The sequence below is a fragment of the Cygnus atratus genome, chromosome 3, assembly GCF_013377495.2.
Source record: "Cygnus atratus isolate AKBS03 ecotype Queensland, Australia chromosome 3, CAtr_DNAZoo_HiC_assembly, whole genome shotgun sequence".
Taxonomy (NCBI): Eukaryota; Metazoa; Chordata; class Aves; order Anseriformes; family Anatidae; genus Cygnus; species Cygnus atratus.
Genome location: NC_066364.1, coordinates 88,304,093 through 88,321,552, shown reverse-complemented (window position 1 = coordinate 88,321,552; position 17,460 = coordinate 88,304,093). Strand labels below are relative to the sequence as shown.

Here is a 17,460-nt window from a genome sequence, read left to right as displayed (position 1 = left end):
GCTTTTTGTGGCAGCAGGGGCTCCTGCGGGAAGTGACCTCAGCTGGACCACAGGGCATGTGTGGGGTGATCATCCTGGAGGAACAGCGCTGTTGTTCTCCCAAGGATGGGAAGGAAAAAAAGGTGACACGAGTCTTTGTATTTGACAGTGAATTTGTCCCTTCGCTTTTGAATTCATGGTAACCTTTGACTTTGACATCCTGTGTGCACCCTGCTGCAGCGGGATGCCCAGCACCACCGCAAACTGCAAGGAGCATCTCGCTACGCTTTGCCCATTTCTCGTTATCTGGGCTCGTTACCTGCTCGGGCTAAGCCTTGGGATGCACGCTGCTACCAACCCTTTGGAGCCATCCACGCCATGGATCTCCTACCGGTGGATTCCTTCCGCAGCTACCGGTGAGCCAGAAGGAGGCTTCTTTGCATCGAGCTTCTTGGATTCTGGCCCTGGCAGATCGTTTTCTGTGCCTTGGAGACGACAGTGCCAAGCACATCGTCAGCTGTGCTATTTCTGAGTTGAGGTGTCACAAGGAAGTTCTGTGCCCTGCTCTATCTGAAATGAAATTATACAAGTTCTCAGTCATCTTCTGCACGAACGAGGCATGTGGCAGGTTTATATCCTCAGAAATGAATCCAAGGGCACAGCTGGCAACGTGCTGAAAAGAGCACAGCCCCCCCACAGAGAATGGGAGAAATAAGGCTATAGGATGCGTGGATCTCTTCTGCCCAGTTCACCTTTCTGCAGACTGGCAGCCAGCTGCGTACAAAGGAGAACGTCCCTCTGGTTGAAAAGGGACGGCAGGAGAGGTGTTACATGACTTCCAGGCATTATTCCTTCCCTACACTCTTTCTCTTTGAAATGAAAACACAGTGCTCTAAAACGTTGCCCTCGGTGTTCAGAACCCCACACCACAACTTGCTGCGACATCCCTGCACCGCAGCTCTTTCAGATACCCTCTCTCTCCCCAAAGCTTACATAACTTAATTCCTGGGAATTAGCTTTTCCAGAGAAAACTGAAGGAAGAGGGGCAACGACCGAGGCTGTGTTCTGTGTCACCACCAGAGAGAGAACCCAGGAGTCCTAATTCTAGCACACTGCCCAGGCACTCGACCCCGCTTTCTCTCGAGGACAAAAGGCAGAACCATCTTTGCTCCAATGTGTGGGAATCCTCCACGGTTATCCCTGCGGGTCTAGGGATGCTCTGCGAGAAGATGATGTTGGAGAGCACGGCATTTCTGATGTGACAAAATGGTTGGAAGAAGTCGTGAAGCTTTTAAGAAGACATGGCAACTGAAGTAGAGCTGGCGTCCTTGCTGGGATACCAACAGGGGTATTCTGCAGGTACCCTGTATCTGCCACCCTGAAAGACATTCGTATCTGTTCCAAGCAGATAGGTCAAAACTCTGGGTCATACTGGCAGTGTTCTCCCTTCATTTTGCATAATATGCCAAGCCAGAAAAGGTCTCACACTTGTAAAGCTGTATTTGCTACAAACTTCTGTAGCATCAGATATATATATAAATAATACTGGTTCTAGCTTTATTATGTCCAAAAGGTCAAGCACGATCAAGCCTTAACCTCTTGTTCCTAAGCAATCAACAATAGCTAGTGGTGAGCTTCTTTTCCTGTCTTAAGAAGATGTGTAAGAGAGAATCCCCTTGTGTTGGACACAGGATTTTCTGAGCTTGGAAACTGCAGCCTATTATATTTAGAAATTTCAAAGATATTTTGTGCAGACTGCGTGAGCCTTCCCGAATGTGTCGCTCCAATTAAATTACTCCTTAATAACGCAACACGGGGAGTGTGGGTGATGGGATGCGCTCCTCGCTCCAGTTAAACAATATCCCTTAGCTGCTGCTGCTTGGCCGTATTGACTGCTCTGGTGCCATTTACCTCCGTGATCACTGTCCTCACAGGAAATCTGTGCCATTAGTCACATTTTTCTCGACTACACTCAGACTGCATGTCTGCTGGCAGGAGATCCAAGGGCGTGTATTTTATTTTCCCCCTTTTTTTTCATCTTTCTCTGCTGATTTTTTTCTGTGTGAGGGAAACTTGCTGAGACCCACAGGGGTCTTTGCAGCTAGCCAAATCACAAATTTGTGAGAGGGAAACCAGTTTCTGATGAAAAGGGAGTTTCTGATGAGCAGAAGTGAGGTGCAGATGAGAGAAGCCGTCCCGTTCAGCATCAGCAGACAGGCCCCACATCTCCACCATCAGGATGCTGGCGGTCCACAGATGTGCCAATTTTGGGAGGGTGAGTTTTGCTGCTCGTGCTCGGCGGTACATTTCACACATGGGGATTGCTGTCCCTGGAAACTCTCAGATTCGTGCTCTCCTCCTTCCCTTTCCAATGAACTGCCTGTGTGCAGTTTGTTTATTTTCCACCCAGCCCCATGAGAGGCTATTTCTCCATCACCGCAATTACCCGTGAGGCTCCACAGGGCTTTCAGGCTCAGGTTAAATGGCTTTCCGCCCTACAGCTGCCCGGCAGGCTACCTGGTGCCTCCCTCACGCCCCCCCCCCAGCAATGGAAAGGGGGTTCACAGCTACCCGCATGCTGCCTGACAGCCCTCAGGACATCCATCAGGTCTGACAAAACTCTGGAGCAGCGGTGACCTCCCCAGGTGTCCTGAGAGTGGCAGCGGTGCGACCTGAATATCTCAGCAGGCAAACAGCTTGCGTTCCCCCCCCCGCCCCCCCAGAGCCAGCCCTCCCTGCTCACCCACCTCTCCTAACCCCTTCCTGGCTTCCTCGCCTGCTTACAGCGGTGTGCCTCGCCCAAGCCTGTTCCCAAATCACCCTGCTGCAAGTGTGGAGAGACACAAGCCCTAATTCGGCCTGGCAGCTCAGAGGTTTCGGAGAGCGGAGCTGAGCGTGCATGAGTAATGCCTCTGGCAGCGCCGCGCGGCCTGCTGGGGACCAGAGCAGCCACCTGGAGCACTGCTGGGAGAGGGGGCTGAGATAGTACGGAGGGGGTGAAGGGGAAAAGGCAGAATAGCCCAAAGCAGTTAGGAAATAAACGCCCACCAATCCTGCTTTGGGAGGACGCAGCGCTGGCGGCGAAGCCTGAACCTTGCCAGGGAAAATGAGGCAGACACCTCGGCTGAAGCCTTGTGTCGCCCTGCACGCCCTGGCAAGGTGAGCAGAGGGGTGGCTGGGGGAGCCCCTGCCCCATAACCATCCCCGGGGAGGGAGGAGATGTCTCCTCTCGGCGGGGCGGCCAGGCGCCGGTGACCAGAACCGCCCTCTGGAAGGCAGTCTGCTTCCCACTAGCTACAAAGGGAGCCCCAGGTGACAAGATCTCTCACCTCGGGCAGAGTTTCACCAGCTAGTTATGCATGGTTTTGATTATCTGTGCTCCGAGGCCATCTGCCATCCCCTCCCCGTTCCTAACCGCATCTGCCATCTCCTTTGGGAGAGCTGCAGAGCGCACAGCAGCGCACAAACGAGTACACACCAAGGCACTGCCATCCGTGTGTTCGCACAGAGGTGAACAGAGAGCACTGCTGCTGGAGAGGCAAGTTTAAGAATGAAATTTTGTTAAAATGCCTGAGGTTTTTGTTCATTCACTTCGCGAGCTCAAGGATTTTCCTGCACTTTTATATCCATCGTGCACCTTTATACCCATCATTATGCTTTCGGAAGCGAAGGCAGTGGCCAGGAGCAGGGTGAGCTAGGTGCGAGCCCCACTCGAGGAATGAACTGATCTGCCTTGTCCAACTTTCTGCCCATCACACACCCAATTACGCGCGACACGAAGGACAAGAGGAGCTGGAAGCTGCCCTCTGCACTGCGGTACTCGGTGCGGCAGCAGGAATTGTGCTTCCCTGTCGGGGAGAGCATGGGCTGGGGCCCTGCTGACCTCCTACCAGGCAAGGACACCTAAGTATAACCTCTGTGTCACTTATTGGAGCCATGGTTCTCGTGACATTACAGGAGTGTAGACCAAGACAAAGACAGGCAACCACCATGGACTGCAAGGAGGAAAACTCCGGGTGGGAAAAACCCTGCAGAACTGGTGCAGAACTGGAGCAGGAGCCCAGAGAGGCGTCCTTGGGGACACGCAGTGACACTGTGATTTCAGTCCGAGCTACCACAAGAGGGCAGCCAGCGTTTGCTAGGCCCGTTTCCAAAAAATGGGTGCCTGAGTAGCACCCCGTCTACCCTGGTCAGATAGAATATGGCCTTGCCTTGGGGCATTGATTCCTCTGAAAGGCACGTTCCTGCTTTACCCTGTTGGGCCACAAAGCCAAGTGACCCTGTTTGGTGCACCATAGACTGGTTTGCAGCGAGATATATGGAGCAGCAGCCCAAGGAGAACCCCTGTCACTTCTCCTGCAGCTTTCCTGGCTCTCCTGGGGCCTCTGCTCCACGTTAGGAGCCCAGCATGTGTGGTCTCAGAGCTGAGCTTCCCGAGCTGGAGCCCCAGGCAGAGGTCTGGTGTTGGAAATGTGGTAGGAGCTTTGGGGTCTGGCACCTTTCTGACCTTCCGCCCTCAGACCAGACACAGGCTTCATCTCTCTCCATCTCTTTCAGGCTCCTTGCACTTATCTCACCCAGCACACAGCTCGCAGAGAGGTGGAGAAGACAAGGAGACGGTGCCAGGCCCAGGCTGCGACTGCTGTGTGCAGAGCTTGGGTTCCAGAAGGCAGGTGCAGAGACATGTGCTTCACTTGGAAATCGGAGGGCTGTGCCCCCATGCCCCGGGCTGCTCAGGGGCCAGCCTCTGGGCCAGCCTTTCTGGGCTGTTTCTTGCCGGAGAGGTCACCTGGAGCAGCTCGGAGCGCCATGTGCTGACACTGACCTCTAGTGGGAATGGATTCTTTCCTCTGTGTTTCTCCCTGCGATTTTGAGCACCCAAGTGACTGCTTCAAGGGGGCTGGAGAGAGCCCAGAATTAGAGCTTCACTTTTTAAATCCTCAAAAGCAAATCATGCTCAGATTTGGCTTCTCCGTATATTTAAATGTCCATAGTCCCTCCACCGCTACCTGTATGTGTAATGTATATTCCGTCCAAACCCACCACGGCCAGGCAACTCCCTGGTAGGACAGCATGCAATGAACGCAAGCCTTGCTGAATGAGTGTCAGACAGCAAACTAAAAGGCAGACTGGCCAACGAGGTTCATATTTCATACCTACCATTCAAATCCCCAAAAACAAGGGATAGTAGAAGCACGCCCAACCAAAAAGCGAGATGGCAGTAACGTGGTGGCTGAGATACGTTTTAGTGAGCACAGGAGAGACCCGGATGCCTGGGTGGTAGACTGACACTTGCTGCAAAGCCAAGCAGCAAATTGCTCACAGAAAAGCAAATTCTTTGTGCACCACCATACAGGTTTGGGCCGCTTTGACTGACGTGGATTTCTCCAAATAACTGATTTCATCCATGCAAATGCCTATAAGAAATAACTTTGCGATGGAGCTGTAGTATGGTACTAGGAAAACAAAACAAAACAAAACAAAAACAGGAAAGGCATTTGGGATAGCAGCTGGGTACAAAAAGCTGAAAGAGCTGAAACTCTGGGTGCGTGGGAAGAAAGGGAGCACCTTTTGGCTTCACCCTGGAGCTCACAGGACATGTTTAAGGCCTTAGTGGCACATGGCTTACAGACACCGGGGTGATCGTCTACCTCCACGACTTCTGTGCTGCCATTTGGGTTGGCTGCGATGGCCCAATCCACGTCCCAGGCCCCAGACAGACCCAGCCCGATTCTGCCCCGGGTGAGGGTTATCAGCTGCAAGCAGGGGGACGAGGAGTGACAGCTGCAGGCACGGAGATGCAGCCGCCGTCAGGGCGCAGGAGGGGGTGGCGTGAAGGCATGACCCAGATCCATGCCCTGCGCTGGGCAGAGCTGGTGAGGTGCAGGAGCTCCTTTCCCTTGGCACTTGTCATCTCGCATCCAGGCAGCGCGACGCACGACTGGCGAAACTGAAAGAGAACCTGAGCGTGGGAGGAAAACTTGTGACAGGAGGTTATTGATGCCGACGGAGGCTTCCTCTGCCCGCCTCCTGCTGCGCTGCCCCTGTCCTCATGCCCCCAACCCTCTCTTCCTGCCTGCTCGGAGGCACTTTTCATGGGCAGCTTGCTGGCAGCGAGCCTGCGGTTGGAGGGCTGGCCGGCCAGTGACGCAGAGCCGAAGTGGCAGCTGCAGCACAGGAGGGGAAGTCCTTGGCACTTTGCATGTGGCTGGTGCCAACTCTGCCCCGTAGCCACCGCCGAGCTCTTCCCAGGTGAGCTCCCGTGCAGGTGTGGGGCACGAGCAGCTCCGTCCCCTGCTGCTGGGTCCAGCTGGGGAGGCGTGCACCTTGCAGAGGGGGAGAGGAACCAAGTGACACCGATTGCAAAGTGTCACCGGCACGCGGAGCTATCTAGATAGCCTTCTGAGGAAAGCCCGTTGCCTGGGGCAGTGGAAAGGAACTGGATAAAGCAGATCCACGAGGAACACGGACAGTTTTGCTCTCGGGAGGAGAGCGGGGAGATGCAGCCTGGTTAGCAGCTGACGGGCACAGCCCCGGGCCCTCGTTCCAGCTGCTGTTTCAGCTCGGTCTTCGCGTACTGCCTGCTCTTGCGAGCGCCCCTGCAGCCACCCCAGCTCAGAAACACAGCGCACGGCGGCCACCTTCGCCACCTGGCTAGTGCGAAGCGGCTGAAACGAGCTGAACCATGCACAGAGGGGCGACCAAAACCCTCCTAGGGCCCTGCCAGCAAGCGACACCCCGCACCCGTTTCCCCCAGGGCTCCCATCAGCCGGGGGGGCCGCAGCAGCCCCCCTCGCAGCCCACGGTGCGGAGGGTGCCGGGGCTCAGCACCCCGGGGCTCAGGACCCAGGAGCCACCCGCGTGGGCACCCCCGGCGCTGGGGGAATCCCGGGCAGGCGGGGCCGGGCGCGGCTGAGTCAGTGCGGGCAGGGGAGGAGGAGGAGGAGGAGGAGGAAGAGGAGGAGGAGGAGCCGCGGCGTTTTGCCTGTGCGCCGGCCGCCGCTCGCTGGCTTTCCGGCCATGAGCCCCCCGGTGCCGGGGGGCCCGGGGCGGGCGGGCGGTGGGCGCTGAGCGCGGCGCCATGGCGAGGGCGGCGGGCGGCGGGTGCCGCAAGGAGGCTGCGGGCTGGGAGGGCGACGAGGGGCAGTGCGACTCCGGCATCGAGTCCCTGCGCTCGCTGCCCGGCGGCCGGGACGCCCCGGCTGGCGTCGAGCCCCCGGTGCCCGCCGAGGAGCCCCCCGCGGAGGAGCGCCCCGCCGAGGAGCCCCCCGTCGAGGAGCGCCTGGACTCCAGCTACGGCTCCGGAGCCCTCCCCGAGGCGCTGCCCCGGCTGCCGGCAGCCTGCAGGGCCGAGGAGCCGCCGCCGCCAGCCGAGGGGCTGAGCCGGAGGCAGCTGGAGGCGCTCACCTTCGTCTCGGAGGATGGCGACACGTGAGTGAGCCCAGGGCGGCCCGGCACGGCCCGGCCCGGCACGGCCCAACGCGGGGTGCCAGCCGCTGCTGGCGATGGGGCTGCACCGGGGAGCTGGGGTGGGAGCGCATCAGCCCCGCCGCGCTGCTTCGCCAGGGGCGCGAAGCTCCCCAAGCCGTGGGGAGAGCTCGGCCGTCCAACGCGGTGGGTGGGCGAGACCCAGAACCAGCTGGGCTGTGCGCAACACCCCGAGGCCCATGGATGGATGTGGTGCTGAGCCCAGCACCCCGAGAGCTGGCTGTTCTCCGGTGGAGGTGGCCCGCGGAGCGGCAGCGCCGTGACGCACGCCACGCCGTGACGGAGGGGACTGGCTCCTTTCAGGGCAGGGGGCTTCCCGCGGCTGCAGTGCCCTCCTCAAGGGCAGAGGCATCGCACCGGGGTTACTCGCTTTGGCTTCTGGTAACTGCATTCAGCTAGTCATGTCTCTCTCCTGTCCTACGTGCCCCTCGATGGAAGGTTTTCATCGCAAGCGCACGCAGTGTGCTCGCAGCTCAGGAGCCTTGCCCCGAGCCCAGGCTGGCATTTAATACTGAGTAATGGTGCAGGAGGAAGAGAAACTCAGAGGCACTGGTACAAGCGAGGAAGCAAACGTCTTGAGTCGTGTCGGTGCAGCGGGCTGATGCTGGAGCTGCAGGGAGACTGGCCTCGCCCAGCAGGGCCAGCTGCCTCCGAGGCTGAAGGCGAGACGGGAGCGAGCCCGGGTGTTTACTTCCTGGTTAGGAGGGAGCCTGCACGGCTGCTAATTAGTTCATTAAGGCTCCTTGTGGGATCTGCTCCGAGGATTGGCTGGAAGCCTGGCAGCGAGCAAGGTTAGCCTGCGCGCGGCAGCCTACGCTTCCCGGCGGGCGCAGGGACGGTGCTGGCTGCTGCTGCCCCAGCTGCAGGCCAGCCTGGAGCTCCCCTGCGCAGTGCTTCACCCTCTTTCCCGGCCATAACTCCACGGCCAGCGTGCCCGCAGGGAGAGCCACGGGTATTTTAGGCAGGGCTGCGGAAATAACGCGGCAGAAAAGCAGCCCGCGGTGTTGTGGTGCACCCAGGGCTCACCCGTCGGCGGCATTCGTCAGTGGATGCGGCTGTTTGGAGACACCGTTTGGGTCTGTAAGGGGGCTGAGCCCGCTGCTTGTCAGACTTGCTTGGCCAGAGCCTAACCTAACGCAAGCATGTCATTAACTGGGGAAACACGAATTGGTGGCGCCTTCGTTGCTCTAGGCAGGAGAGGCTCTCCAAGAGCTCTCCGAATGGCTGCAGTTGTTCTTCTGTTTTCTCTCTTTACGACGATGCAGCTTAGAACAGGAAATCTGTAAAGGGCAAGGGAGGGAGCAAAAAGCCTGCTGGTGCAGCTCGCACAGCTCGGGGCTGGAGAGGTCAGCGCAGGGAGCCTGCTCCCAGTGCTGGAAAGAAACTGTATTCTTGTGGTCGGAGCGGCCAGGCTGTGGACTTCTGCCTCTTCTATTCCTGGCTCTCCTCCTGACCCTGTGGGAGAGGTAGGCGGCGTTTATATTTAGCACTGCTGAGCATCCACCGCTCCAGCACCGCCTTGAGCTACCGTCAGTTTTGTATGCAAAACCAAACCGGGGCTGAGAGCAAAATGCTGTAAAAGTCTAGGGAACGGTGGCTCATCAGAGTGGCAGAAGATCCCCAGAGGAAAGGGATCAGATGGCCACGGGCTGCATCCCTTCCATCCAGCCAGACAAACCTGGCGACTTCTTTTCATCTCAGTCAGCTGCACGTTTCCTCGCACGCCGTGCTTCAACGTCTGCCCCAAAGCAGACCCAGGCTGAGAGTGAGACTCGTACCACCATTGCACTTCAGAAGACTTGGGCAATAACGCTTCTCTGTAATGCTGTTATTCTGAAAACACAAAAAGTTCAGGGTTTGGGCTGAGCAGTTCCTGTTTCCCCAGCTGCCCCGGCTTGGTACCCAGCAGTACCCAGGAGGGCACCGTGTTTGCCCAGCAGGATCTGCCAAAAGTATCGGCTGCCCACGGCACTGCCCTCCCACCTGCACGGCAGGGATGTCGTGGGCAGCGAGGCGTGCGTGCCAGGGGCTGTGTTTTTCAGCCTGGCACTTGTGGCAGAAGCACACGAGGGGGTGGCAGAGGCGAGGAGCGCGCTAGACCAGCTAGAGTCAGCAGGATCTTCCCGGGATGGCTTCCCGCAGGAGGAGAGCGCCAATGGAGGCAGGGCGAAGGCACGGGGCTAAAACCAAGGGTTTCTCACTCAAAATTAGCAGGGGGCCTGCTTGCGTGGGAAGGAAGTTGGCTAACGTGGGAGACGTGGGGGTGATGGCCAGCGAAACGCGTGGGCGCCCCTACGCCAGCAGCCGCCTTCCAAGAAGCCTTTGCAGAAGCCTCAAAAGCCCTCTCCCCGCCTCCCCCGTGCAGCCGGCGGCCCTCTGCCGTGGGGAAGTCGGGGCTGTAGTAATCGGGCAAGTGCACAGTGCTCCTAGAGAGAGGCCGGTGGGGCTGCAGTGGCAGGCAGGGGTAGGGGTGACGGATGGGGTGTGCTTAGGGCATCGATGTACATCCTTATTCCGTGGCAGGGCAGAGAGCGAGCCCAGCCAGGGCTGCTCCCGTGCTCTCAGGCGTTCTCCTCCGAGCATCTGGCTCCTTTTCTGCTGCACTGAATCCCGCTGGGATTGCTCCGCATGGAAGCGAAGAGAGGGGCTTTCCAGCCGCAGGGATGGCGAGCTCCGAGCAGGCAGCGTTGTTGTCGTGCCCTGGCCTCCAAACAAGCTCAACCTTTGTTAGGAGTCACCGAGGAAAACCCCTCCTTCCTGGCCTCGCCGGGCAGACGCATGAGCCCGGCGTCCTGGGAAAGGGGTGGGTGTGGGACGGCTCCTTTGGGGTGGGATGGGATGTAAAGGGATGGTCCGTAGCGTTCCGGCGCTTGGGAAGACCTCCCCATTTGCTTGGGTCCGTGGCAGCCCCTGCGAGCTCGGGAGAGGCAGAATTGATGTGTCGGTGCAGGAAATCAGGCAGCGCTTCCTCTCTCCAGGACTTACACGTTCTGCCTGAAGCGTTTCGCTTTCTTAGGGCTTCTGCCACGGGTACCCGATGCCACGGTGATGTTCCCCGGGCGGTGGTGGTCTCGTGGTGAGCCAGCCGGCGGGGCCGATGCTCGGGGGTCCCCGGCTCGCTCCCGGCAGGCAGATCTCAGCATGCATCTACTGGAAAAGGGGACAGAGCCCTTTTGGTCAGGCGTGTGCGCGGTGGGTAGCAGCATCTCGGGGAAGGGGGGAGCAGAGGAAGCCCGACTTCCTCCTTCCACCAGCGACAAGTGCTGCCCCGTCTGCTGATAAGAAATCACGTGCCAGTGACTCGTGGGCTGAGATGCGTTAGCGAGGGCTGGGGGACTGCTGCTTGAGTAAATTTGGGTCCCCGCAAGTGGTGATGTTCTGGGCTCCCCGTGACTGTGGTTGGGGGGGGGGGGGGTCTTCCCTGCTGAGCCCTCGCCTGCTGGGGCAGCCATCGAGCGCGAGGCCTCCTCTTGCCACTTTTAACCAGTTTTCCCCCGGCCCCCGAAGTTCCTGGCATCTGCAGGGGTCACACACTTGCAAACTTGACTTAACGCAGCGAAGTCCTCTTGAGACAGTGCTGGCGGGAGGTTTTTCCCTGTTCTGATGACTTCAGTCTGACCTCGAGGGTGCCTCCTCAGACTTTCCGCCTGCACAGGCTCACCTCGGAGCTGGGGAGAGGCGCAGGGAACTTCAGGACAAAGGCTGGAAATTTCCATGTGCCGGGATGCAGAAGCCTGGCTGTAACAGACCAGCTGGGCTGGGGAGGGCTCTGAGCCCTCGCTCGGCCACCGCTGGGAAAAGCTTGAGCTCAGCTGAATCAACGAGGAAAGCCTTGGGTTTTGTAGGTTTGGTGTGTTTTGTTTCTTTTGTGTTCGGTGCGTAAGAGAGAGGTCGGACGTGGCCGTGCAGGACGGAGGCTGTGGGGTCTGAGCTGCGAGGCAGTCGCCGTGTGGCTGTCGGCGAGCTGTGTGGGATGGTCCCCGCGCCCCGGGGCCGGGAAGTCCCGCCGTGGGGGCAGGTGCAGGGCCGAGGGGGGCCCTGGTTGATCCGAGACCCGAGGCTGGTGCCTCATCTCGAGAAAATCCGGCGGCAGCGAGGATGCGTGAGCAGGGCCGTGAATGGTCGCTAGTGAGTGCAGAACCCAGAGGGTGCGCGTCTGTGAGCAGAGGCGCCTTCGTCTCATCCCCCCCCTTCCTCCTCCTCCTCCTCCTCCTCGTCCCCAGCTACTCGCTGCAAAAACCAGGTGAGCCGCCAGAGCCCCCAGCTGCCAGCAGCCCCTCTGGGGCTCAGGTGCAGCGGAGCGGGGCAGCGCTGCCTCTGCAGGCAGGGAGCTGGGCTGCCTTCGCTGCGCCTTCTGGCAGAGGTTCCTGCTGATGTCTGAGGAAGCGGTTAGCAGCGCAGGTTAAAGGGCTGGAGCAGGGGAGCGGGGCAAGCGTGGAATTCCCCCGCTGTTTTCCTCCCCGCTCGCGCTCCTCTGTGTTGCTGCTGATGCCATTTCCTCCTGGTAACGAGCTCCTCTTGTGCAAACCGCCCGCATGGCTTCCTACTCCTCTGCTCAGGCAACGGGAGGAGCTGGGAGCAAACTGGTCCCGTTGGGGACAAGGAGCTTGTCTGGAGAGGGAGGGAGAAAGGTCCGTTACAGCAAATTCTTCCGCTGAATGCTTTGTCCCCTGTTCTAGATACCTTCAGGGTGAGATGGTGAAGGGAGAGGCTCTCTGAGGTCGAGTGGTTTTGCCCCATGGATGGGGGGGATCTGCACGGTCTGCCCCTTTTCTGAGGGGATGGAAAAGGTTATCCAGAGAACTGATGGGACTTGGTTACGTCTGCTTGTGTCAGAGCTGGGTGTCACCGTTACCCTGTTCCCCTCGCCTCCACGTGCAGGTGTCCCCAGGGTGCCACGGACACCTTCCCTACCAGCTGCCTGGGCTCAGAAGCCTGGGAGGTGGACAGCACGGTGGAAATGGGTGCACCTAAGTGGGGACCTCCAGGGACGTGGTGGTGCTGGGTGCTCGACCCGGGGACATCCCTGACCCCCTGCTCCAGGATCATTCCCTGTCTGACGATGGGTAGGTCGCCTCGTGCTGATGCCCTGTACCCATGGGATCTCTGCGATTCAGAGTCCCCTCGTGCCAGGACGGAGCTGCGCAGCACGTGGAGAAGCTGAGAAGGAGCCCAGCAGCCCGTGTGCGTAGGCTGGCAACCTTCCCCCTGCCCACAGCTCCTCTATTTGCTCGCTGCCCTTTCCAAAACTCCCCGTTGGCCTCTCCAAAAGCCCCCGCTGGCCACCCACCCGCGTGGCTGCAGCCAGGAGCATGGCGAGGGAAGCAGTGGGAGGCAGAGGAGAGGCGTGCGGTGGTCCAAGTGCGGAGCACGGTGGGGTGGAGGGCAGCTTCTGGCCAGGGCAGGGGCTGAGGTTGGACGAGGAGGGTGCCTGGCGGCACGTGGGCACTTGTCATGGGCGTCGTAGGTTTCCTGGGTTAGCAGGAGACGATCCCGAATCCTGGTTCGCACGGCTCTCCGTGGCCAAGGGTGCTTGCACACGTGCTCCTGGAGGGCTCATCCCGCCCTGGTGGCCGCCGCGCGATTCCCCCCAGCAGCTCGCTGCCCCTGCAGCCATTTCGGGAAGTTGAGGCCTGGCAATGAGGAAAGAGGGGAACGAATGCAGAAATGAAAGCACGGGAGGAGGCTGTGCCTGGGTGGAGAAGGAAGGCGGGGTGGAAAAAAAATAAAATAAATGGCAGTCCTTTGAAGCGGGCACGTCCTAGCGTCGAGGTGAAAGCCTGAGCTGCGGGAAGGGTCGCTGGTGGTGCAGCCTCCAACCCCCCTGCAGCAAAGATGTCCCAACTCGCCGGGCGTCAGCTTCCACGCTGGGCTCACGTGGAGCTGCAAAGCCACCCGTCCCAGGGCGAGGGAGATGCCGCTGGTGCAGGGCTGGGGTTTCCACCTCCCCCGTGCGGCGGCCCCACCTGTCCCCACGTGGGGACGCGGTGGCGTGGGGCGCGGGGGATTCCTGGGTGGGCGGCGGGTGCCCCCCCCGGCACGCCGCCTCTGGGGACAGCTCTCTCCCCCGGGAGCCAAGTTTGGCTCTGGAAAGTGAAAGCAGCAGAGGTTTAAAGTTCAACCTGAATTGCTTCGGAAAGTCCCCGGGCTGAGCGCTCCGTACCTGAGAGCGGCACATCCTGCCGTCCCCTCGCACGTGGCGCCCGGGAGTGGGCTTGGAGAGGCAGGGGCTGTCCCCGGCAGCGGGCAAAGGCCACTTCGGTGCAGGTGCAAACCCATCGGGGCATCTCCCTGCCCTGATTGCCAGGGCTCGGAGCCGTGGGAGCCCACCGAGGGCAGGGGGAGCACCTGCAGCTGGTCCTGGCATGGATCCCACCAGCCCCCTGCCCTGCCCCTGAGCATTGGGGGGGGGGGGGAGGGGGGGGGGTGCACCCGGCGGCCTCGTGGAGGCAAAACGTGGGTGTCCTCTGCTTCCCACGGGGAATTCCCTGCTGTGTCGCGACCCGGGGCTTCCCCGGGGACGCGGCCCTTCGGGCGCAGCCTGGCGGGGCGAAGAGGAACTTGCTTGTTTCGCCACCAAAAATGGGGCTCGCCTGAGGGTGCCCGGGGTGTCAGGCGCCGGCTTGGCCCGTGGAGGAGGTGGTTTTGCTGGGCTGCTCGGGCTCTGCGCCCTTCCACCTCCCTCCAGCCTTCAAGAGCTGTCCTGTACCTTTACCCCACACCCTCCAGGGGCCCAGACCCCTGTGCAGGAGGCGCTGGGGCACAGCAGGTTAGCGCTGCCGGGCTGGAAACTCCCTCCGGGCTCGCTGCTGCTGCTCTCACTTCTGTTCTGACTGCGTGTGGACAGCGAGGACCGTCGCGAAACCCGCACGAGCATCACGGCAGGAAGGGGAAGGGACGAGTGGGATGGGAATGAAATCTGCCCTCGGGTTGGGGCAGCCCAGGCTGCCAGGGCGTCGAACAGCCGTGGGTGCCGGGGACTGGGGCTCTCTGCTGGCCACCAAGCTCTGCAGGGAGCTCTGGTGTCCCTCTGCTCGGCGCCAGCCCTGCCGCGGCGTTGCCGAAGGGGAAGGATGTGGAAGAGAGAAGAGGAAATCGGCGTGGGCTGGCGGAGAGGCTGGCACGGGGACCGTGCCGCACAGGTGGACTTGGATCGCTGCCGGGCTCCTGCCCGGCTTTTGCCGACCGCCTTGGTGCAGGGGAAAGCAGAAGTGTCGTCCTGCGTAGCCAGCAGCGGGGAACTGGAATTCCCCTGGCAGCCACCCGGGTCCAAACCTCCCGCCCAGTGGCCAAAGCCAGCCCTCAGGTTCTCCGATACGCCTCCCAGGCTCTTCCATCCTCCCAGGGCTGGAGGCCTGTGTTTGTGGTGAGGCCAGAGAGGGGACCCGCCGGTGCTCAGAGGGGACAGATGGGTCACATCCACTGGGAGTCAGCCCAAAGGTCCACCCCGGGGAGCATAAGGCTGCGTTTCTGTCTTCTGTTCCTGTCTTCTGTGGCTGAGCTTCCCTGGGGAGAGGGCAGGATGGAGGAGCTGTGAGCTGGTGGGAAGGGCAGGTGGCTGGGGAAGGTGGGGAGCCCAGTTCGCTTTGTAGCACTGGGGGATCTGTTCTGCTGAGCATGTCACTTGGGACTGATTTTTCTTTTTTTTTCCACCTCTGTCCCCTCTGCAGGTTGGTTCACCTGGCCATTATCCACTGCGTCCCCGACGTGGCTCTCTGCTGCATTGCTCAGCTGCCCAGAGAGGTGCTGGAGATCCAGAATGACCTTTTCCAGGTATGTGGGTGTGATGGGCAGAAGAGGAGGGCAGGTGCCACCACGTGTAGGCACCCAATCCACCTGCCCTTTCCCGGGGGGTTGCTCACCCACACGCTGCAGAGCACAGTGAAGGTCCCGTGTGAGCAGTCCCTTTTTGGGGAGGAGGAAGGCAACCCATGGGGGGGGAGGATTGGCAGCTCCCAGCACCGAGGGTGAAGGGATGCCCACCCAGCCTCCTAATTCTTGTCCCCCCTCCTCGCTAGACCCCGCTGCACCTGGCCGTGTACCTGGAGCAGCCCAGCGTGGTCGAGGCGCTGATGCACAAGGGAGTCAACCCGGGGCTGCAGGACCGCAACGGCAACACCCCGCTGCACCTGGCCTGCGAGCAGCAGCGCCTCTACTGCGCCCAGAAGCTGCTGCAGGGCACGGCCCTGCCCCAAGGCACGGCCGAGCCCCCCGAGCACCACCAGGACCTGCAGCTCCAGAACTGGCAAGGTGAGACCTAGTGGACGGTGGGTCTGCTTCGGAGGCTCTGCTGCGTACGCGCGAATCCGGCAGCGCGGGGTGCTGAGGGTGGCTCTCTCCTGTCTCCCCGCCCCAGGCTTGGCCTGTCTGCACATCAGCACCTTGAAGGGGAACATCCAGATGATGTCCCTGCTGCTGCAGAGCGGTGCCAACATCGACGTTCAGGTGAGGATGGGCCGCCGCGTGGACGTCCCCCGGCTTTGGGGCAGGGGTGCTGCGGGGCTGGGAAGCGCTCTGCTTGGATGGGGCGGAGAGGAAGGACCGTGGCCCATGGGTGCCACAGGGACCCCACACCCACGTCCTTGTTGTCTGCAGGAGGGCACGAGCGGGAAGACCCCGCTGCACCTGGCGGTGGAGTGCCGCAACCGCAGAGCCGTCCAGTTCCTGCTGCACAACGGGGCCTACGTGGACGCCCAGATGTACAACGGCTGCACCCCGCTCCACCTGGCCGTGGGCCGCAAGGACGCCGCCATCGCCGCCATCCTCTCGCACTCCGGGGCTGACACCCTGCTGAGGAACATGGAGAACGAGACGGCCCAGGACCTGGCTGATGGCAACGACGACGTGAGTGCGGGGAGTGCTGTGAGCCTGTAGTGGGGTGGCACTTCCCTTGGGAGGCGGGAGGCCGGGGGGACCGACGGAGGCACGGCCTGGATGCTTACACCTCATACTTCTGGTCTCTGTAGCTCCTCGCCTTGCTGCCCTTCGACGACCTGAAGATCTCGGGGAAGCCCGTCGTGTGCTCTGAATGAGCGGCTGGACTCCTTGGCCCGGCGGGCAGCCTCCTCGCCCCGCGCTGTTGCCCTGATGCCCGCCGGGACCTCGCCTGCCCGCAGTGCAGTGGGTGCAGAGCCATGCTGGGAGACGTTTTACCCTCCCAGGAGAGAAGTTTTGTTGGCCTCAGGCTGCCTTCCTGGACGGCGGGAGGTGACACCATGAGCACTACACACAGGGAAGGCTTTTTTTTTCTAGGCTTCGTGCCCAGCAGGGTCTGTGCTGCAGCCCAGCAGGACTGAATTTCCCCTCCCTGCCACGGGTCTGAATTGCAGGGGTCTGCGGGCTCCAGCTTGCCCCGGGACGGAGCAGGAGAGGACTCCTTTATCACACTGCACAGGGGACGGAGCATCCTCTGGCACCCCCAAACACCAGCAGAACAAGTGCGGGGTGAGCAGTTACCACTCGCTCTAATAAACGTTTGTTCTGACTGCGGGCGCTCGAGGTCTCGTGTGATCCAACCCACCCCGCTCCCCGCCTGGCTCCAAGGTGAGGGGGAGCCGGGGAGCAGAGGGGAGCAGGGAGGAGGGGGGATCCCCGCTTGCAGAGCCTGTCTCGGGTTCAAGGCTGAGCCTGGGGGTCCCAGCCCAGTGCTCTGTTCCCCCACTGTCCCACCAAGCACTTGGCAGCGGGGCTGAAGACGCAGAGCACGGGAGGTGCCAGAAGAGTGGGTGACGGATCCTTGCTTCTGCTACCACGCCTGACATCCCGCTGCCTTACCGCACCACGGTTCCTCTTCTGCAACGAGTATGAAAGATCCCGACCCATCTCCTGGCACAGGAGGTTGTTTAAAAGCCACAGGGCATAGGTCTTCCCCGGGTTTTGCATTCTCCCCGGCCGAGGAGATGGCAGGGTTATTTCCACATCCCTCCTGTTGCTCACCTCCCTTCCCTGCCCCCTCTCCAATGCGAGGAACGTGCGACGCCCTAGGGAAGCAGC

At 60.7% G+C, this 17,460-nt stretch overlaps 1 protein-coding gene across 1 annotated transcript; it reads left to right on the top strand.

The window, feature by feature from the left end:
- The first annotated feature begins 6,953 nt into the window (after positions 1-6,953).
- Positions 6,954-16,958, top strand: NFKBIE (NFKB inhibitor epsilon). Its single transcript, XM_035558730.2, has 6 exons — positions 6,954-7,410; positions 15,138-15,240; positions 15,486-15,717; positions 15,824-15,912; positions 16,063-16,311; positions 16,434-16,958. Exons 1-6 carry the CDS (start codon positions 7,061-7,063, stop codon positions 16,497-16,499), a joined length of 1,089 nt encoding a protein of 362 aa, XP_035414623.1. The 5' UTR covers positions 6,954-7,060; the 3' UTR covers positions 16,500-16,958.
- Positions 16,959-17,460: the final 502 nt, after the last annotated feature.

Excerpts from the sequence above, each read along its gene's own strand:
- NFKBIE (XM_035558730.2), top strand. The coding sequence starts at position 7,061 with ATGGCGAGGGCGGCGGGCGGCGGGTGCCGCAAGGAGGCTGCGGGCTGG. Across the intron at positions 15,718-15,823 it reads GCAGCTCCAGAACTGGCAAG|GCTTGGCCTGTCTGCACATC; the intron begins GTGAGACCTAGT and ends TCCCCGCCCCAG. Across the intron at positions 16,312-16,433 it reads TGGCTGATGGCAACGACGAC|CTCCTCGCCTTGCTGCCCTT; the intron begins GTGAGTGCGGGG and ends TGGTCTCTGTAG.